Source organism: Macaca mulatta, chromosome 11 (assembly GCF_049350105.2).
Source record: "Macaca mulatta isolate MMU2019108-1 chromosome 11, T2T-MMU8v2.0, whole genome shotgun sequence".
NCBI classification, from domain to species: Eukaryota; Metazoa; Chordata; class Mammalia; order Primates; family Cercopithecidae; genus Macaca; species Macaca mulatta.
In genome coordinates, this window is record NC_133416.1 from 114038377 (window position 1) to 114060794 (window position 22418).

The 22418-nt window shown below is 37.7% G+C and overlaps 1 protein-coding gene across 14 annotated transcripts in view; it reads left to right on the forward strand.

Annotated features, from left to right (window-relative positions):
* The window catches only part of RIC8B (RIC8 guanine nucleotide exchange factor B), a 113399-nt gene that overhangs the window by 60562 nt on the left and 30419 nt on the right, over window positions 1–22418 (forward strand). For all 14 annotated transcript variants that reach the window (XR_013401305.1, XR_001448193.3, XR_001448192.3 and 11 more), the window contains 3 exons: window positions 9161–9389; window positions 10386–10481; window positions 17978–18122. Coding sequence is in view for 7 of the 14 variants with exons in the window: in XM_015152671.3 (XP_015008157.1) it covers window positions 9161–9389; window positions 10386–10481; window positions 17978–18122 (470 nt within the window). In the remaining 7 variants the exon portion in view is untranslated. The remainder of the gene's footprint in view (window positions 1–9160; window positions 9390–10385; window positions 10482–17977; window positions 18123–22418) is intronic.

Sequence of the window (22418 nt, forward strand, 5' to 3'; positions counted from 1 at the left end):
GGCCAAGGTGGGCAGATCAGTTGAGGTTGGAAGTTCGAGACCAGCCTGACCAACACGGAGAAATGTCATCTCTATTAAAAATACAAAATTAACTGGGCAGCATGATGCATGCCTGTAGTCCCAGCTACTTGGGAGGCTGAGGCAGGAGAATTGCTTGAACCTGGGAGGCAGAGGTTGCAGTGAGCTGAGATCGCACCACTGCGCTCCAGCCTGGGCGACAGGGTGAGACTCTGTCTCAAAAAAAAAAAAAAAAAAAAGAAAAGAAAAAAATTATCAAATAGCAGAGGTTTTTCTTTATGTTCTGCACAATTACTGTTTAAGTACCTTGTTAATTGTGGTGGCTTTGAACTATCATTAGCTGATAGCTCTGGGCACATTAGATACTTGATATGTTTGGATGTTTTGTCCCCACCAAATCTCATGTTGAAAGGTGACCTCCAATGTTGGAGGTGGACCTAGTGGGAGGTGTTTGAGTCATGGGGGTGGATCCTCATGAATGCTTGGTGCTGTCCTCCATGTAACAAGTGAGTTCTCACTGTGATCACTCGAGATCTAGCTGTTAAAAGAACCTAGCACCTTCTCCCCCTCTTTCTTGCTCCCACTCTTGCTGTGTGATACACCTGCTTTCCCTTCGTCTTCCACCATAATTGTAAGCTTCCTGAGGCCCTCACCAGAAGCCAATAAGATACAAGTGCCATGCTTGTACAGCTTGCAAAACTGTAAGCCAAATAAGCCTTTCTTTATATAAATTACCCAGTCTCAGCTGTTCCTTTATGGGACTAATACAGTACTTAAGGCAAAACTCCTTAGTATCGTAGTAGTTGTAAATTCATGTTACAGATAATTTCCAGTTTTTCTAAAACTAGCTTCTTGTCAGCTCTGTTTGGATTGTCCTTGTTTTGACTCATGATATGGCATACAAAAGGCTCTGCCGTTTTCTTATCCTTTGCTTATGTTACTTATTATCTTCAATGTTGGTGTCTTTGTATTATAGGATTTATTTTAAATAGTTTATTCATTTTACAAGAATTGGTTTAGTTAAAACTGGATAAAATATATAAACCCAGTTAAGTGGGCATATGTAAATTGTAATATGACCAGTGAAGAAAGCGAATGAGTGACCAGGAAGGAAGGACATCACTGCTACCCTTCTGTAACGTGGAATTTTAACTCTTCTCTCAAGATGCTTTGCATTTGTTTGTGACATGGGGAACATTTGATTTATGGTTCAGGTCTGGGTACCAGTGTCAATTCATTTATAAAATATTAGTAAAGCTTAATTTCTTTTCAACTTTCTAGATAAAACTAATAAAAATAGAAGTACTTTGGCTGGGCACGGTGGCTCACGCCTGTAATCCCGACACTTTGGGAGGCCGAGGCGGGCATATCACAAGGTCAGGAGATCGAGGCCATCCTGGCTAACACAGTGAAACCCCATCTCTACTGAAAATACAAGAAAATTAGCCAGGCGTGGTGGCAGGCGCCTGTAGTCCCAGCTACTTGGGAGGCTGAGGTAGGAGAATGGCATGAACCCGGGAGGCGGAGCTTGCAGTGAGCTGAGATCACGCCACTGCTCTCCAGCCTGGGCGACAGAGTGAGACTCCATCTCAAAAAAAAAAAAAAGGACTATTTTCTTCCCACATCCAGTGGATCATCTTATGTACCTCCAGGGTTGCATCCACCTCACTTTGCAGACTACTGGTTTGTACTTACCATTTCCATGGCTTTACCTGCTATTCATTCTTCAGCCCACTGTAATCAGGCTTCTGCATCTAATCCTCTGCCAGCACAACTCTGGTTTAAGGTCATCAGTAAGTTACCTTATCATAACATACAAGACTTTTTATAATGTCCCCACCCCATTTCATACATACATGAATAGACCTTTCTGGTCTTATTACCTACTAAGACCCCTCCTTTAGAGGCCTTATCGTTTGCTTTAGGTTTAGGAACCTGTTTTCAGTTCTCCACAAGTACCATAATCTCTCATTCCTCCAAATTTTTGCTATTCCCTCTTGTAGTGGAATATGTCTGCTGTTCAGAAGCTCCTTAATTGTTGACATTTACTATGTGCCAGGAAGAATGCTTTGCATGCCTTTCTTCATTTAATACCAACATCAACCTGGTAAGTTTAAGCTCCTTTATTTCAGAGGTAGGACTAGGCTTAGAAGAGGTTATATAATTTGCCTAAGGCTTACTAGAATTCAAACCCAGTGCTTTACAAATTATGTTATGCTGCCTTCCCTTAGGAAAAGGAGTTTATTTTCTTTTTTATACCTGGCACATAGCACAAGGCATAGCAAATATTATATTTGTTGAATGAATAAAGTGAGGTTTGAGCTAGTCTTAAAGAATGAAAATGTTCTAGGCAGGAGAAAACATGGACAAATACAGAAAAGAGAATGTGTCTACAGCACATTTAGAGAACAATGACCTGGTCACTATGGGTTAAAAGGTATTTCACTGAGAGTAGCATTCAGGGGTCTTTCCATTCAAAGTTTTCTTGAAGCTTCCCCGCCTGCTGCTGCTGTAGTCCTCTCTTGTTCTTCGTAGAAAAACTCCTTTAAGTGGTGACTATCTGATTCCCCTACTATTCTGTTAAATCCAGTTCACCAAGGCTTTTAGCCTCACTACTCCACCAGAATGGCTATTGTTAAGGTCACTAGTGACTTCTGTGTTGCTAAATCCAGTGGACATTTTTCAGTCATCCTCTTACTTGATCTGTCAGCATCATTTGACACAGATCATCACTCCATTCTTAGATACCATGCTATCTTGGTTTTCCTCTTACCTCACTAATTATAAGTTCTTTGTCTACTCCTCAGCCTCTGAATGACAGAGTGTTCTAGGCTTAGCTTTCATAGTCTTTTAATCCACATTCACTCCTTTACTGATCTAATACAGTCTTCTCATACCATCTACATGCCAATGACTTGTCAGTTTATATCTCTCTCTAACCCTGATCTCCCTGCCTGAACTCCAGACTCACACAGCTAATTTCCTATTAACATCTCCACTTGGATGTCAACTAGACACCCCAAACTTAACATCCAAAATTAAACTCTCTATCGTCCCCTAAAAAGCACTTCTCTTGCAGTGTTTCCGAATTTCAGTTTATGGCACCTCCAGCTTTTCACTTCCTAAGGCTAGAACTTTGGATTCTCTCAAACTCCACACTAGCCTGTCAGGAAATCCTTCAATATGTATCGAATGAACCACTTCATTGTTAATACCTTGTTCAGTCACCTGAATTATTGCAGTAACATCCTAACTACTCTCCCTTACGTTTGATGTCCTACTGACTGTCCTCAGTGCAGTAGCCAGAGTGACCCTTTTAACCTAAGTTAAGAGGATCTCATCATGCAAAACCCTGCAATGAATGATTTTCCATTTCCATCAGAGTAAGAATTAAAGTTATAATATCCTACAGGACCAATCTGGTCCTCTCTATGATATACCTGATGTCATATCCTACTCCTCTTATGTGTGGTGGGTCAGCCACACCAACTTCTTTGCTGTTCTTCAGACATGCCACTGCTCTTGCCCCAGAACCTTTGCTTTTACTCTTCTTCCTCTGATGCTCCTTCCTCAGTCACATTACTCATTCTCTAATCCCTTCAAGTCATTTAAATGACTCATCTCAGTGAAGTCTTCCCTAACCATCCTATTTAAAAGTATAACCCAACCGGGCGTGGTGGCACACGCCTGTAATCCCAGCACTTTGCCAGGCTGAGGCAGGCGGATCACGAGGTCAGGAGTTCAAGACCAGCCTGACCAACATGGTGAAACCCCGTCTCTACTGAAAATACAAAAATTAGCCAGGCATGGTGGCACACGCCTGTAATCCCAGCTACTCAGGAGGCTGAGGCAGGAGAATCGCTTGAACCCAGAAGGCGGGGGTTGCAGTGAGCCAAGATGGCGCCATTGTACTCCAGCCTGGGTGACAGAGTGAGACTCTGTCTCAAAAAAAAAAAAAAGTACAACCCATACATACTAGTTTACCCTCCTAGGTTCTTCCACCAGAGCACTTGCCACCTTCTAGCATATTATTTATTTAATTAACTTAAACAAATTTTATTGACTTTTCTCTCCATGCCAGAAAATAAGTTCTGTGAGGACAGGAATGTTTTTATTTATTTTCTTTATAATACCTGCCTGAAATAGTGCCTGGCACAAGTAAATAATAAATAGTTACTGGATTGAGTTAGATTAAATAAAATTACTTATTTACATCTGAAAATCTTTTAGGTTTTTTTTTTTTTTTTTGACAGAGAGTCTCACTCTGTTGCCCAGGCTGGAGTACAGTGGCACAATCTTGGTTCTCTGCATCCTCTGCCTCCTGGGTTCAACCAGTTCTCCTGCTTCAGCCTCCCAAGTAGCTGGGATTACAGGCATGCGCCACCACGCCCGGCTAATTTTTGTATTTTTAGTAGAGATGGGGTTTTACCATGTTGGCCAGGCTGATCTTGAACTCCTGACCTTGGGTGATCCACCCGCCTCAGCCTCCCAAAGTGCTGAGATTACAGGCGTGAGCCAAAACACCTGGTCGGGGATCGTTCTTTTCTTTGCCTGAATCATTTTAGATGGTTTTATTGTGGTTTGGTTGATATATAAAAAGCTGTACATAGTTAATGTATACAACTTGATGAGTTTGGAATTCTAAGTAAACACCTGAGAGGTATTACCATAATCAAGGCCATAAACTTTGTCATCAAAACAGTTTTTGTACTGGCATAAAACAGACATATAGACCAATAGAACAAAAGAAAGAGTTCAGAAATAAACCCACACATAGATAGTTCTTCAGAAAGGGTGCCAAGAATACACAATGGGAAAAAACAATAGTCTCCTCAATAAATGGTTTTGGGAAGACTGGATTTCAATTAAAGAATGAAATTGAATCCTTATGTCACATCATACACAAAAATCAACTCAAAATAAAGACTTAAATGTAAAACCTAAAACAATAAAACTCTTAGAAGAACACTTAAATTAGCCAGGCATGGTGGCACACACCTGTACTGCCAGCTACTCAGGAGGCTCAGGTGGGAGGATCACTTGAACTTGGGAGGTTGAGGCTATAATGAGCTGTGATCACACTACTGCATTCTAACCTGAACAACAGAACAGTAACCTGTCAAAAAAAAAAAAAAAAAAAAAAAAAGGAGGAGCAGGAGCGGGAAACATAAGAGAAAAAGCTTATGGACATTGGTCTTGGCAGTGACTTGTTGGGTATGACACCAAAGCACAGGCAACAAAAGCAAATGTAGACAAGTAGAATTACATCAAACTGGAAAACTTCTGCACAGCAAAGGAAACAGTCAACAAAATGAAAAGGCAACTTATGAAATGAGAGATTAATATCTAAAACCTATAAAGAACTCTTAATAGCAAGAAAAAAAAATCTGATTTTAAAATGGGCAAAAATGTGAATAGACATTTAACCAACAAAGACATACAGACAGACAACAGGTACATGAAAAGGTACTTAACATCACTAATCATTAAGGAAATGCAAATCAAAACCTCAATATCATCTCATACCTTGTTAGAAGGGTTATTACCAAAAAAAAAAAAAAAAAAAAAAACCTCAAAAACAAAAGATAACCGATGGTAAGGATGTGAAGAAAAGGAAATCTTTTTACACTGTTGGTGGAAATGTAAATTAGTGTAGCCATTATGGAAAACAGTGTGGAGGTTTCTCAAAAGATGAAAAATAGAATTATTTGATTCAGTAATCCCACTTCTGGGAGTATATCCAAAGGAAATAAAATCACTACTTCAAAGAGATATCTGCATTCTCATCACATGTTCATTACAGCACTGTTCACAATAGCCAAGATATCGAAACAACCTAAATGTCTATCAGTCAGATGAATGGATAAAATGTGTGTATGTATATATACACACACAGCACAATCAGTGGAGTATTATTCAGCCTTTAAAAAAAGAAGGAAATCCCATCACTTGCAATAACATGGGTGTATCTGGAGGACATTATGATAAGTGAAATAAACCAGACACAGGACGGATACTCCATGATCCCACTTTTATGAGGAGTTTAAAATAGTGAAGCTTGTAGAACTAGATAGTAGAATAGTGGTTATCTGGGACTGGGGAGAGGAGCAAATGAGGAGGTGCAGTCAAAAGATGCAAAGTTTTAGTTATGCAAGATAAGGTCTGGAGATCTCCTGTGTAACAGAGCCTATAGTTAGCAATACTGTATTGTGTACTTAGAATGTTGCTAAGGGAATAGGTCTTACGTTAAGTGCTCTTACCACAAAAGAAAAAAATTACTTTTCAAAGATTTTGAGGGGTTTGGGTACAGTGGCTCATGCCTGTAATTCCAGCACTTTGGGAAGCCAAGGCAGGAAGATCGCTTGAGCCCAGGAGTTTGAGATCAGCTTGGGGAGCATAGTAGGACCTTGTCTCTACTAAAAATTAAAAAAATAGTGAGGGGCATGGTGGCATGTGCCTGTGGTCCCAGCTACTCAGGAGGCTGAGGCGGGAGGATTATTTGAGCCCAGGAAGTCAAGGCTGCAGTGAGCCGTGATCACGCCACTGCGCTCTGGCCTGGGCAAGAGACTCTATCTCAAAAACAATTGTTTTTTTTAATGAATAAAGAGGGCAAAAGGAAAATCTTTTGGAGATTTTAAGATTCATTTATGTAGACTTTTCAGTCTTGAAAAAAGATATGTAAGTCCCAAATATAAAGAAGATACATTTGACCAGGAAGATTTAGTAACAGCTATGGATCTACATGTGCCATATCATGTTCTTCAGTGTCATTTCATGTTTTTGTCCAGCGATTCACAGAGGACTAGATTTTAGATTGCTTTTCCTCTCCCACAGCTGACAAGGCTTTAATCAGGGCATTAAGGAGTTCTAAATAGGTCTTGCTTTTGAATCTGCATATCAGGAGGGGGCTGGGAGCATGAGCGGGAGGATGTCATGTCTCAGTGATTAATGATCTCTAGGAAGCTGAAAAGGGGAGTGTAATATACACAGTATTTCTACCCCCTGGAGTAGGAATGCAAACACTATTGTGCAGATCTGTGCATAGTCACTGACTTCCTGGTAGCTGGAGAATTTCATACACTCTTCTACCACAAATAAAACTGTCAGAGAAGTGACAGAGCTCAAAAAGCTGGCCTTCCTTACTTAAAAAGAATAGCTCAAACACAGTGAGCCAGAAAATTAATTTTGTAGTTGTTTGGAAACCGAGTTGTTAAATAAAAAGTAAGAAAATGGGAACTTTTCTTGAAAAGCCTAAAACCTCCAAATATTTGTTGAATCAAACTCTACATTTGGTTTCTTAAATTTACTGAATTCCTGGGAACTGCTTACTTTAAACGAATTTAAAGGGGAAACATTCCTTTGTAATGAAATGACGCATCTTAAACTTTTCAATCTGGTCTCTGGTAGGTTCAGAAAATCATACGGTCTGTGGACTCAAGAGCCTATTGCCTGATGTTTAGGGAAAAAAATCGTAACATTTCAGAATGGCTTGTATACAGTTTTTGAAAATAATTCTAAGGTAGAGTTATTTCCCCCCTTTTATTCTCAATGAATCTATGGTATTATTTAGTAACAATTTCCAAATGCTTAAGATAGAAGCGAAACATTCTGAGCTATAGGTAAGATAAACTACAGATATTTGCAAAAAAGTTTTAAGAGAAAGTTTTTGGGGAAAGCATTGTATTTCAGCCACCTTTGATTATTTACAAATAACCAAATATAGAGAATTTGTGCATAACACCAATAGCAGCAGCAGTATTTGGTTTTAGTGAGGACAACCAAATAACTTGTATTTTACTAGGAACCATTTATTCATAGGACTTGTTAAATTATTTTTTGCTCTTCATTCATTTTTTTGATGCCCTATACATTACCACCTTCTGTTCTGCATTGTCTAACTTTTAAACTGATTTCTTACCAGTTTTTATTTTTCCATAATATAAAAAGAAAGGAAATATTCATTCTTGGGGAAGTGGAGCACAATTCAGGGTAAAGGAAAGAAAAATTTTTGTATTTCTATTTCTTTGTTTTTCTGTTTGTTTTGCTTTATTTTTTAGGGTGTCGCTATAAAGTAAAAGGAGCTACTGGTCTAAATTAAGATAGTATCAGATAGATTAAGCTCTAAATTTGGTTTCCAAGTGGTTAGACTTTTAAATTGCATTTGCAGGAGTTTATTTTTAGTCAGGATATGGTTATTTTTAGATCTGCTTCTCTGTCACTAGGAAATGAAATGCCTGTCTTTCCATTGTTGATCAGGAAGTTCTAAGGCATAGGCATATAAGAGCCAGTTAACCCAGAACACCACCACTCCTTTTAGATGAAAGAATATGAAATAATTCATGGAAGAAAGTATGTTTGTTGAGAACATATCTAATTTTGAAATTGTTAGTGTCATTTTAATCTTTTGTACATTGAACAACAGAACAAGGTTTTTAGGGAATGCCAAAAATACAAGGTTTGGGTTCCCCCTACTGGCGTGCATCCCAGGCTCGTGTATTCATTAATACACAGCTGAAAGGCCTAGGGGCTAGAGATTAGAAATAGCTATATTAACTTCATTTAGAGACCTGATGATGAGAAAGAGAGAAAAAATTCCATTTCCCCTTTTCTGCATATGTCTTACAAAAAATGGGATGATTTTAAAATTGTACTTTCTACATTTAGAAAGAATAAAACTTAATTCTACAATATTTGGTTTTAATGTTGCTACTGATAAGCTGCTTATTTGCAGTGCTTCTCAAATGCTTTATGTTGTAATCTAAGGAATAATAAAACACCAGTGGATCCACAAAAGGATTTAAAACCCCAGGGAAGAAATGCAAAGCTAGCATTGTTGCCATAATAAAATTAAAGAGCTGGCATTAAAGCTCACTAATTCCTATTTTAGCATTTCAGAAAGGGACATGACATCATGTGATTGTGTCTATTTAACATTTGTTTTTTCTAATTTGTACAACATATATTTGAAACAGTTTTTTATTTCCTATCTTGTAGTAAGTGCCAAGTAATATTAATGGCTCATTTTGGAAAAGAAATATTTTAATTGACTCTTAGAAGTCACTTTTGAACTTCTTATTATGTTTGCATTTTAAAGGACTATTCAGTCAAGTTAAAATATTGTATTTTTTTAATTGCTTTTCAGCAATGCAGTCAACCTTTTAAGCAATGTTCCGGTCTCTTGTTTGGATGTTCTCATTTGTCCATTAACCCATGAAGAAACAGCCCAAGAGGCAACGACTCTAGATGAACTGCCCAGTAATAAAACAGCTGAGAAAGAAACAGTTTTGAAAAACAATACCATGGTATACAATGGTATGAATATGGAGGCCATTCATGTTTTACTCAATTTTATGGAGAAGAGAATAGACAAGGTAAGGCTGATAAAATGTAAGCCCTGGGAAGATGCTTCCAAAAAATGTAAATGTGCCGTACATACAGACACACATCACAGAGCATGATTTTTAAATCTATGCTTTTTTGAAACTGATATGTTGCATAATTGTTTTTACTTTGGAAAGCAGTTTATTACAATACATGATAAATTGCTGAAGCCATGTTAATTTATTTGTTCAATGCTGAAAATTATGTTCATGCAGCACCAAAATTATGACTAGTGCTTGAAAACAAAGGAAAAATTAATTACTCTTCCGTGTTGTTACTTTGTGAGTCCTAGAAATAAAAAATATTCCCCCAAAAACTTGCTAAATATTCTTCATAATACCTAAAAGACATCTTCCAAAAAAAAAAAGAGAAGACCTTGTCAATTTTCCATTTGTTGTGAGCTGCTTACATTCTCTGGTCTATCACTCACTTTGTCAGGTATCTATATTAAAAGGCAGCAAGGTAGCATAGGCAAGTCACCAAAATTTTGCTTCATTCAAGCCCATTGGCTGAGCCCATGGGAATCCTAGAAAATGTAGGAACATCCAGGAGGAACCAAAAAAGGCAATAGTAAACATGAAGATGATAAAATGGAAATGTTGTTAGGAAAAGAATTATTAAAATAGCTTGTAAGCTTCGGTAACATAAGATGTCCCCACCTTGCGGATCACGAGGTCAGGAGATCGAGACCATCCTGGCTAACACGGTGAAACCCCATCTCTACTAAAAGTACAAAAAATTAGCTGGGTGTGGTGGCGGGCGCCTGTAGTCCCAGCTACTCGGGAGGCTGAGGCAGGAAAATGGCGTGAACCCGGGGGGCGGAGCTTGCAGTGAGCCGACTCCAGCCTGGGCGACAGAGCGAGACTCCATCTCAAAAAAAAGGCCCCACCTCAAGAACAAATTAATATCTTCAGTTACATGAAGGAAAGTAATACTGTTAGAAACAAAACTAATGTATTTCAAAAACATATGGTTTTTTTTTATAGGGAAGCAGCTATAGAGAGGGTCTAACTCCAGTTCTCAGCTTATTAACCGAATGTTCCCGAGCCCATCGAAACATCCGAAAATTTCTCAAAGATCAGGTAACTGCTTAATGCATATTACATTGCAAAGTTAGTCTTTTTATGTGCATTTTAAACATAGAATTAATTGAATTCTCTCACAATGATTTTGTTTCAGATAATCAGAAACTCAAGTTTGTTTTAATCTTTGAAATCTTCTTAATCAAGAAGTGTGTATTTTTTGAGTCATTCATTCAACAAATGCTACTGAGATGTGCTGTGTGCTGTGTTTTGGGCATTGAACAACAGATGAAGTCTTTCCCCTTGGGGAGTTTATTTCATAGAGAGGGGGACAAAAAGTAAACAAATATAAAATATAATGGCAGGTGTTGATAAGCGTTCTGAAGAAAGATAAAGCATTTTAAGAGAAAGGAGACACTTTAAGGGAACAAGGGAGGACCTCTCTGAAATGACATTTGAACAGAAAGGTGGAGAAGTAAGAGTATCTCTGAGAATGTTTGGAAAGGAATGTCCCTGAGAGAACAAGTTCACAACCCCTGAGACTAGAAGATGCTTTGGTATACTTAAGGAAAAGCAAGAAGGCCAGTGTGCCTAGGCCACAATATGCAAGGGGTGAGTGGTAGATGAAGAGAGGTAACAAGAGCCAGGTACAGCAGGCGGTGTAGGACTTTTCATTCTCTTCTAAGTGAGATGAGAAGATATTGGAGGGTTTTAAGAGGGGAAGTGATGTGACCTTATTTATGCTTAAAGATATCCTGGCTACTATTTGTAGGATTGACATAGTGGAGCACAAATGGATACAAGGAGACAAGTCCAAAAGATAACTGATGTTGCAAGTTTGGAGTAGGATGGTAGTGGTTAGAGTTCATACTTGGGAATATGTTTTAATATTTTAATATGTCTTAAAAGTAGCTCACAGAACTTGCTGATAGATTGGAATATGGGTTGAAAAAGAAAAAATAAGGGTGATTTTTAAACTTTCAGATTATACTTTAGACTACAAGTGTAAGACTTTGATTGTAACAATACCTGAAACTAGCCTCCTCTAAAATCCCAATTTCAAGCACCTTCTCTTAGTTAGTACCCTCAATCCAACATTCTTTCATCCTCTGAGGATTGTCAGTCTGTCAGTTTTTTCCACTGTTCTTCACTCACTTGTGTCTTCTCTCCTTACCCAGGCTAGATTCCACTTGAGGTTGATTACTATAATCCCTTCTTTCCATACATCTCTAACGAGCACCTTGTGTGCTCCCTCAGTCATACTCACCTGGCAAAACCTAACAAACTGGCTAACTCTAGCTTTCTGCCTACGCTGGGTCTCCACCAAGCACTTGAACGTGATAAGAGAAAAATGATACAACCATTTTGACTACTCTACTTTAAATTTAAGACCACCAGCCCCAATTGATTCCTTAGCAAACTCCAAGATGACTATTTCACAGCTCCTTTTTCTTCACACCTCCAATGCTTACTACTCTCTCCTCACTCTCATTTCTTGACTTTGTTTCCTATTTCACCACGAAATTAAGAAAAATACTTTATCTTTCCACCATTGCATCTGCTGTCTGCATCTATACTGCCATATCCCTTGTATTCCAATCTGTCACAATGGATGAATCATTCCTACTTCTGTCTGTGGCCAGCATTTGTCCTGGATCTCTTTCCCTCTCATGAACTTTGCACCTGCATTTATTTCCCCTCTCTCTTCTTATATTAATCATTTTTTAAAATGTATTGGATCATTTAAGTCAGAACCCAAACACATCTTTCATCTTAAAAACAAAAACACCTTCCCTTATCCCACTTCTCAAGCTGCCTTTCTATTTCTGTGCTCCTCTTTATGCAGTGTTCCTCAGAAGGTTTTCCATACTCTCACTCCCTCTATTCTTTTTACTCATTTTTGACTCCTAAACCCTCTGTAATTAGGCTACATGCCTTCCGCCCCACTGCGAAGGTGTTTATCAGAGTCACCAACTCAACACTGCCAAATCTAATAGTTCTCAAATCTTTTTTAAATTATCCAATAAAATTTGATGTAAGTATTGCCTCCTCCTTGAAATACTTTCTTCACTTGGTTTCTGGGACACAATAGAGAACCTGTTTGTGATCATCCTCGTTTTCCTGATCCTAAATGTTTGAGCGCCCCAAGGCAATACTATCTTGTCTCTATCTCTGCTGCCAGGGTGATCTCATTCAAGAGTCATCCATATATGCTGATGACTCTCAAATTTGTATCTCCAGCCCTGACCTGTCACATAAGCTCTAGACTTACACAATGAACTGCCACTCATCTCCTCCCCTTGGATGCGTAGTAGGTATCTCAAGTTTAACATACCTCAAACTAATATCTTGATTTTCATTCCTCCAACCTATTTCTTCTCCTTCTTTCCACATTTCAATACATGGTACCACCATTCACCCAGTTGTTCATTTGTCCTAATAAATGAACCAGGTTCATTTTTTCCCTCTGTATTTATGGTCAAGATTTAGTAAGCACCTTACTCTATCTAGAACACACTAATAGGTAGTGCTGATAAGGAGAGATTAGAAAATAGAGACCATCTTTGAGGAATTTACAGTCTGTTGAAAGAAGAGAGATACCCAAAAAGCATGAATAATGATTTAAGCAAGATTAATTAATTAAAGTCATTTCCACATTTGATTATTTTGAGACATTCTCCCTTGACTAGGAGGAGTTGGTGAAGCACAGTAAATGAAAATACTTTTTTTCTGTATTTTTGCTTTTTTCTGTAGGGGATCCAGGTACACCTAAACTGTTTATATTTTGCTATCTCTAAAGAGAATAGCAAAAAAAGAAAAAACCTATTCGTTAAATAGCTTCTTAATATGAAGGCCTTGGGCCACATATTGTGTCCTTATAAAAGATTATGTGACCCACTGTCTGTCTTCAAGAAACATGACAGTAGAGGTAAGGAGATGAAACATGACAGGTGAAATAACCAAAGATACAAGGCATAATACAGAAATCAACTTTCCTTCTGAAGAGGATGCACTGTAGACTGTTACGATCAAGAAAGGCAGAATTTAAAGTACAGATGATTAACTCTGATAATAATGTAAGTGGAACCTTGGTTTCTTATTATGCCCTGTAGTGAATACCTGGTTAAATCCAACTCATGCATACCCAAAGGAAATTGGTCTATATTCTGTATTTGGGAGGTAGGAAAGAAAACAAGTGGTAGAAATTACTGACCTAGGTTGTATTATTCTGGAGAGGCTTATAGAAGCAGTGAGCATTTGGGGGATTTGAAAAAGAAACTGGACAAGATTTGTCAAAGAAAAAATTTGTTGGAGGTAAGTATTCTGGGGGGAAATACATATGCAGTTTGGGAGTGGTATTTAACAATAACAACAAAATGTTGTTAAAAATTTGTTTTAAGGAACGAGAAACGTAGCTAACAAAATTTTTACGTGATAATCTTTGTTCATAGATTTTGTACTCTAGGTACTATAGGCATATACTACATGAAATCATTTGTTACATGTTTCATTCTTCTAGAAATGGGAGATGTACTAAGTATGGTTCAATAATGGTTCACAGTAGTAAGAATTTATTGTGTAATTACCTTGTGCCTAGTATTTTGTTCTACCCAGCCAGAGACTGAAATGTGGATTCCATAAACACTTTGGATAGGTTACTCAATTTTCTGAGATTTCGTTTCCATTTTTGTTTATAGCTGTCTCCCCTGCCTCTGATATCTCCTGGTACATGGTAGGTGCTTGATATAGAAAGAGAGAGAGGGAAGAAAGTCATTTGAGTGGATCAAGTAAAATTATATATACATAAAGGGTCTGGGATATAATAGGTGCACAGTAAGTTCCTATTTGACTTTGTGTCTGCCCTCATTTCTTAGCACAGGTCCTCGCTTATATAATAGAAGGTACTTAATAAAAGCTACTTGAACTAATTCACTTTTCCTTCAACCAGCAAATATTCATTAAACACCTGTAATATGCTAGACACTGGGAAGAGAGCAGTAAACAAAACAAAGAAATCTCTGCCCCAGTGGAACTTGGTCTTGTGGAAGGAGGCAGACAAGTAAACAGATAATTATATGCTATGTCTGGTGGTGATAAGTGCTATGAGGAAGGTTATGGCAGAGTAAGGAGGTGGAGGTGTTACAAAAAGAGAGTGCTAAAGGTTAGTGATATAGAGTGGTCAGGGAATGTCTCCTATAAGTGACATTTCGGCAAACACCTGAGGGAAGTAAGGAGAGAGCCATGCAAGTTTCTAGAAAAAGAGTTTCTGGGCAGAAAGAGAAGCAAATGCAAAAGACCTGAGGCAGGAAAGTACTTGGCATGTTTAGGAAGGTCCATGGAGGTCTGTGTGTCTGTAACAGCATAGGCAGGGAGAATAGTAGAAATGAAGTGGAAGAAGTAGCAGGAAGCCAGATTATGTGGAATCCTGTAAGGAAGTTGTAAGGACCTTGCCTTTTACTGTGAGATGAGAAGCCATGGGAACTGGAGAACTTTGAGGAGTGACATGATCTGACTTTCAAAGGATCATCCTAGCTGCTATGTAGAAAATGAATTAGAGAGTGACCAGCATGGAAGCAGAGACCACTTACAAGGCTTTGATATTAGTCCAGAGAGAAATATTGGTACCTTGGACTTGGTAATACTGGAGGAGGTGGGGAGAAGTGGTTGGATTGTGGGTATATTTCAGAGGTGGAGCTGACATAATATGCTGATGGATGGATATTAAAGAGAGGAGTCAAGGATATTTCCAAGGTTTTTGTACTAAGCAATTGGGAGAATGGACTTACCATTTAATGAGATGGAAAACTGCATGAGGAACAGGTTTGGTGGAAACTTCAAGAGTCCTGTATAGGAACTGCTAAGTTTTAAAGGTCTATAAAAGCCTGGAGGTCAGAAACAGAGTAGAATAGTGGTTACCAGGGGCTGTGGAGAAGATGGGGAGTTATTATTCAATAGATACAAAATTTCAATAATATAAAATTATTAAGATCAAGAGATCTGCTGTACAACATTGTACCTATAGAATGATGGTTACCAGAGGCTGGGAAGGATAGTGGGGGAGTGGGGGGAGAAGGAGGAGTGGGGATGGCTAATGGGTACAAAAATGTAGTTCAATAGAATGAATAAGATGTAGTATTTGATAGCACAACAGGGTGACATCAACAATAATTTGTTGTCTAGTTTAAAAACAACTAAAAGTATAATTGGATTGTTTGTAACACAAAGAAAGCATAAATAGTGGATACCCCATTTACCCTGATGTGATTATTATGCATGGTATGCCTGTATCAAAATATCTCATATACTCCATAAATATATAACCTACTATGTACCCACAACAATTTAAAAAATTTTTTTCTTTTTAAATAGTTTATTATTATTATTATTATTATTGTAGAGACAGGGTCTTGCTGTTGCCCAGGCTGGTCTCGAGCTCCTGGTTTCAAGCGATCCTCCTGCCTTGGTCTCCTAAAGTGCTGGGATTACAGTTGTGAGCTACCATGCCCGGCCAAAAATTAAAAATTAAAAAAAAAAAAACTACAAAAAAAAATACTGTGTGGTACACATAAAAATTTAAGAAGGTTAGAAAAAAGAAACAAGGAATCAGTCATGGGTCCCACGAAAGCTTAATTGAATGAGAATCTGCATTTTAACAAGATCCCCAGGTGTTTGGAATGCATATTCCAGTCTAAAATCACTAGCCTGAAAAGCACCAGTTAACAGGATGACTTCGGGATACTTTAATTTGCTCTGTAATCAGTCTGTAAGTGTAAGTAAGGGGGAGGCAGTGTATTTAATATTGTGTTAGATTGAATACCCTCTATATAGATCTATCATAGATATAATTATCTTAGAAAATGAAAGTGAGTCATTTTAATATAATTTCTGCCCTTATTTAAATCTATTAGTTTCCATAGCTCTTTGTAAAATCCTATAATTTTGATGATTTAAAAAAAAAAAAAATTGGAGGTCAGGGCAGAAATCAACAATGGAGATATAATTTAGGGCAGGGGTCCCCAACCCCCCAACCCCAGGGCCTTGTCCATGGCCTTTTAGGAACTGGGCTGCACAGCAGGAGGTGAGCAGCAGGCGAGCATTACTGCCTGAGCTCCGCCTACTGTCATATCAGCTGGGGCATTAGATTCTCATAGGAGCACAAACACTATTGCGAACTGCACATACAAGGGATCTAGGTTGTGTGCTCCTTATGAGAATCTAATGTCTGATCATCTGAAGTGGAACAGTTTCATGTTGAAACCACCCACCAAGCCCCAGTCTGTGGAAAAATTGTCTTCCATGAAACCAGCCAAGTCCTTGGTGCCAAAAGGTTAGGGACTGCTGATTTAGGGAGTCATCAGGGTGCAGAGACTATAAAAAGCCATAAAACTGGATGAGATCACAAATTGAATGAGTAAAAATAATGAATTTGTCTACAAACTCAACCCTTGAATATTCCAACATTAACAAAACAGGAATAGAAAAGAGAATTGGCAAAAGAGGCTGAGACAAAGCAACCCATGAGATAGGAGGAGAACCAGGAGAAAGGTGTGTGGGTGGATGAATGGGTAAGTGAGTGAGCAAACTAACAGACAAACTAAGCAAGTTTCATAAGCCCTCTGGGGATCAGTCTATTTGCCATTACTTTTAATAGCAAAAACCTCAATTGTTTTTGCACCAACCTAATACAAAACAGGGATGAGAGTGATATTACTACCTCCTTTGCAGGGTTACTGTGAAGATTATAAATAATGTATATATTGTGGGGTTACTGTGAAGATTATAAATAATGTATATATACCATCTATTATAGCAACTAATGCATAGAAAGTACTCAAAAATTAATAGCCATTTTTATTATAAAATTAAACAACTAGAAAACATAAGTACAGTTTTTTTAATTAAATAAAGGTTGAGTGCCCTTATCTAGAAATCCAGAATGCTCCAAAATCTGCAACTTTTTGAGCACCAACATGATGCTCAAAAGAAATGGTCATTTTGGAGCATTTCTGATTTCAGATTTTAGGATTAAGGATGCTTAATCCATATGTATCTATAACACAGATATTTCAAAATCTCCCCAAAATAGAAGTCTGAAGCACTTCTGGTCCCAGGCATTCTGGATAAAATATACTCAACCTATACTGAAAATGTTGGAGGACTCAAGAGAAGGTAAAAATCGATATGACTCAGGGTATTAGGGAAGTCTTTATGGAAGAGAAACTTGACCTAAACTTCGAAATGGATTTTCATAGAGGCAAGTTGAGGCATTCCAGGTGCTGAGATGAACAAAAACTCGGAAATGCACTTGAGGATAGTGTGATGGTACAGTGAAGAGATGTTTCTGATCAAATGAAACCTCATCACAGGCATGAAATCGCTTGAAGTCTGTTTTTTGTTGTTTAGTTTTACTTGGAAGCTAACCTTTTTTTTTTTTTTTTTTTTGCTTCTACAATACAAACCCCAGTAGATATTACAAGACTGGCCAGTTGCATTGTACCATCTTCACTCACTCTAGTAGCCTCGATTGATGATGGGTTTTGCATTTGTGCCATCAGGTTTTACCACCGTTGAGGGATGTGACAAATCGACCTGAAGTTGGCTCAACTGTGAGAAATAAGCTGGTGCGCCTCATGACACATGTTGACCTTGGAGTCAAGCAAATTGCTGCTGAATTCCTTTTTGTCCTTTGCAAAGAGAGAGGTAGGTTAAACTCTCTTTGCCTCTGCCTTTTATCTTTCAGAGGGAATTCGAGAAATTTAATGGATAGTGTTAGTACTGGTCATCTCATTCCATTCTTTCCAAAGCTTACTGTCTGTTCTATTAGGCTAAGGAGTTAATAAAAATTAATAGCCAAAAACATTTTTTATACGCTTCCGAATTCATTGAGACATGCAAAGACAGATACATTACCAAACACACTCACGTTTAAAGTTTGTCTTCTGTATCCTTAACCCAGCCTTCATCTTAATGGGGCAGGACTTAGAGCCATTATGAAAAGTTGCTTCAGTAATTCAGGGGTTACTATTTTAATAAGCAGGCACAAGTCTAGGTTAGTTCCTCTTTTTAATTCCTCTTGGAATTAAAGCTATAGGAGTTTTGGTTTCTTTACTAAGTTTTCCAATCAGTAGTTACTGAATGTGAGCTATATAATATACTGAACAGAAGTTTTTAAAATGCATAATACCCTTGAGACAAAGTTAAGATAGTGGTAGAGAGAAATTTGAAAATAACTGTACAACAATACTACTCTATCAGTATATATAAAGTGATTGTCTACTGAGATAGATCCAACAATTAAAGATATTTTCTAAAATTATATGGATTACTCTGCAAAAGGCAAGTTTTCCAAACAAGGAACTTTGATTATTCAGTTATTCTTATTTTTACTTCTTCTACTTTGTAAATCTGCTAGTATAAAATCCCATCTAGGCAGATCTATATTCTACTGGGGTACTTTAAAAAAGTAAGATAGATAATTTGGAGATGGAAAAGTTCACTCCTCTTAAAATCTTAAGTCAATTGTTATTCTTAAACTTCATTTCTGATGTATTGATCCAACCACTTAAGTTCACATTAAGATGGTATATTAGTAACCTAATTTGATTATTATCATAATGATTATGAATTGAGAGGTATCATGTGCCTGACATTCTATGTATAATCTCATTTAATTCTCATAATGATCCTGTAAGGTAAATATTATATTTTGATTTCATAAATGAAGCAACCTGCCACCTGAGAGCCTTTCAATAACATGTCACACAGTTGCTGAGGGCAGGAGTCCAAATTTGGGTCCTGTCTTTTCTTTCTGCCATATTTCCTCTCATAATAATTATATTAGCTATTATTATAGACTGTTTAGCATCTGTTCTTTTAGACAATTTACTTCTTCTTTAATGATTTTGAAAAAAGATTGATTTAGCATCTTGGAATTAAGTGGTTAGCATAGTGCCTTGCACATAGTTATCTGTAAATATTGGCTGAATTGATTTGAGATCAGAAATGATCTGTTTTTTAAAGTATAATTATACATGTATATGCATAAATCCAAAATCACACATATGTGTATCTATTCATTTTAAAAGGTTTGTCAAAATATATACCAAAATATTATTTATTGTTACCTCTGAGTAATAAGAGTACTGGTGATTTTTTTAGTTGTCTGTATGATTTTTCTATAATGAACATGTATTTTTTGTATACCTTTAAAAAGTTTTAAAATGGGGAAGAATAAAGTTTATTTCTCCTGTAATTACATACCTAAGTGTATATCTAAATATATAAATCTAAATAAATAATTACATATCTAAATAATTTCTAAATATAATCACATTACTGATGAGTGAGTGTCATAGCAAATATGGTAATTATGGTAATTACATTTATAAGTGAATTTTGTTAACTTTTTAAATTTGAAATGGTTGGTTTTGTTCCCCTTTAGATCCAGTGTTTAGTTTCATAGTCCTAACTTTGAGCCCAAAGCTAACCTCCATTAGCAGATAATATATTTTTAATTTGACCTCAACAATTCTGCATTATAATCTTTTTTTTTTCCCCGAGACAGAGTCTTGCTCTGTCACCCAGGCTGGAGTGCAGTGGTGCAATCTCAGCTCACTGCAACCTCTGCCTCCCAGGTTCAAGCGATTCTCCTGCCTCAGCCTCCTGAGTAGCTGGGACTACAGGCACATGCCACCATGCCTGGCTAATTTTTGGATTTTTAGTAGAGACGGGGTTTCACCATATTGGCCAGGATGGTCTCGAACTCCTGTCCTTGTGATCTGCCTATCTTGGCCTCCCAAAGTGCTGGGATTACAGGTGTGAGCCACCGCACCTGGCCTATAATCATTTTTTCCTTCCAATTTGATTATAAGTTTAGTAATGTATTCTTCTGGAATAAACAGACTTCGTTCAACAAATGTTTTTGAGCTAGACCCTGGGATTACAGAGGTATAGAAGATAAACAATGTTTCTGCCCATTTATTACTTATTTTTTTATTTAAGGGTCACAGACGCAAATGCCTACAGTATCAGGCTGGTAATAAAAGTAAGTCAGGTGGACTAGATGTAAGATGACAAATGAAAGTTGACACTTGGCTCACTGTTGTGGAGACAATTGGCTGGGATGGGGAGACAAAGAGACTATGGGAGATTATAAAGAGGATGTTGCTACTCTTTAGCAGCAACTGATGGTTACCATGAAGGAACATGTGGCCAGTGTTAGCAGATGTTCCATGTTTTCCGGAGAAGCTCTCTGTTTTTAAATGTTGTCAACTAGTTCAAATTTAAAATCTTCTGGCCAGAAAAAAAGAAAATGTCTGAGTTTACCTTCAGCTTAAAAGTAATCAGATTTTGGAATTTGGGTTTGGAGGTAGACTATTAAAATAAAATAAAATTCAAATAACTTTTCAGAATGTCTGAACTGTCTCTTATCTTAAGGATATGCCAAGGAAATTTGAAAGTGAAGGCATCTTGATCAAGGCTCAAAGGTCAGACCACTAAGTAGAGACAGACAGCAAGCAACAGTTACAATGGGTTAGGAATACAGAGACTGCATTAAGAAAGAGGGCGCGGGCGCGGGGGCTCATGCCTGAAATCCCAGCACTTTAGGAGGCCGAGGCAGGCAGATCATGAGGTCAGGAGATCGAGACCATCCTCGCCAACATGGTGAAACCCCTTCTCTACTAAAAATACAAAGATTAGCTGGACGTGGTTATCTTCTGGTCCCCATTCTCATTTCACATTGCTCCCTGAGTAATCTCATCCTCTCCCTTGGCTTCTGTTTGCACAAATTCCCAAATCTATGTATCTTTAGCCCCAACCTTTCTTCTGAACCCCAGTCATATTTATCCACTTGCTTACTGGACCTCTCTGCCTGAGTGTCTCACTGGTACCTCAGACTCATGTCTAAAGTTGAATTTATGATCTTCATCCCCATGCCCTTCAACCTTTTCATTATCCTTCTATCACTTTCTCTGCAAACAGCACCATTGTCTGTTTAGTTCCTAAAACCAGAAACTTAGGAGTTACCTTAGATTCCTTCTTTACCTGTAGAAGTCATAATCACCACATCTATAGATTCTACCTCCTGTTAAATATATTTTATTTATTTCCCCCATTCTGTTCCCACACCACCATCTTAGTACAAGCCCTTAAAATTATTTTAACTATTAATAAGCTATTAAAATATCTCATGTCTCTGTTTCTAGTCAGATTTTCTTCAGTTTGTCTTCCACATGGTTAACAGAGGGATTGGTGTAAAATACAAATATAATTTTGTCATTCCCCTCATATAAAACTTTAAGTGATTCTCTGTTGCCTGCATGGTAAAATCCAAATTTTACCTCCACAGAATCTCTGTGTAGTGTATTTGAAATCTATTCCCCTGTTACGCTCCATGCTTAGTCATACTAAATTATTTATTCTTGCCTGATTATACTGCACCATTTCTTGGCATATCTCCATGGATTGGCAGATGCTGTTCCTTTTGTGAGGAATGCTCTTCCTCATCTTTGTTACCATGGCGAACTTTACTTATCCTTGAAGACGAACTTAAGCATCATCTCTGTGAAGACCTTCCAGGCAGAGTTCATCATTTTCTCCTTTGTGCCATTTTTTCTTCTCTGTTGTTAATACTTTTGACATTTGCTGTGTTGTAACTCTTTATTTGTTGAACTTATATTCTAGACACTGAGTTTCCTTTAGGTCGGAGATCATGTCCTACTCATCTTTGGATCCCCAGTGCTTAACAGATAGCAGGTGCCCCATAAATGTTTAATAAAATAGCAAATGTTTGTGCTCTCTATAAATTCAGGCTGGTGAATACAGGGTCCCATTTAAAGGAGTAATTTCTGTGCACTATGATAAGTGCCCTAAGAGAGAAATGTGCCAGGTAGTATGGCAACCTGAAAGAGGGAATGCTTGGGGGTGTGGAGATCAGAGAAAGCCTTCACAGAAGAGGACAAAGAAATAGGAAGTAGCCTTGAATGTATAGAAAAG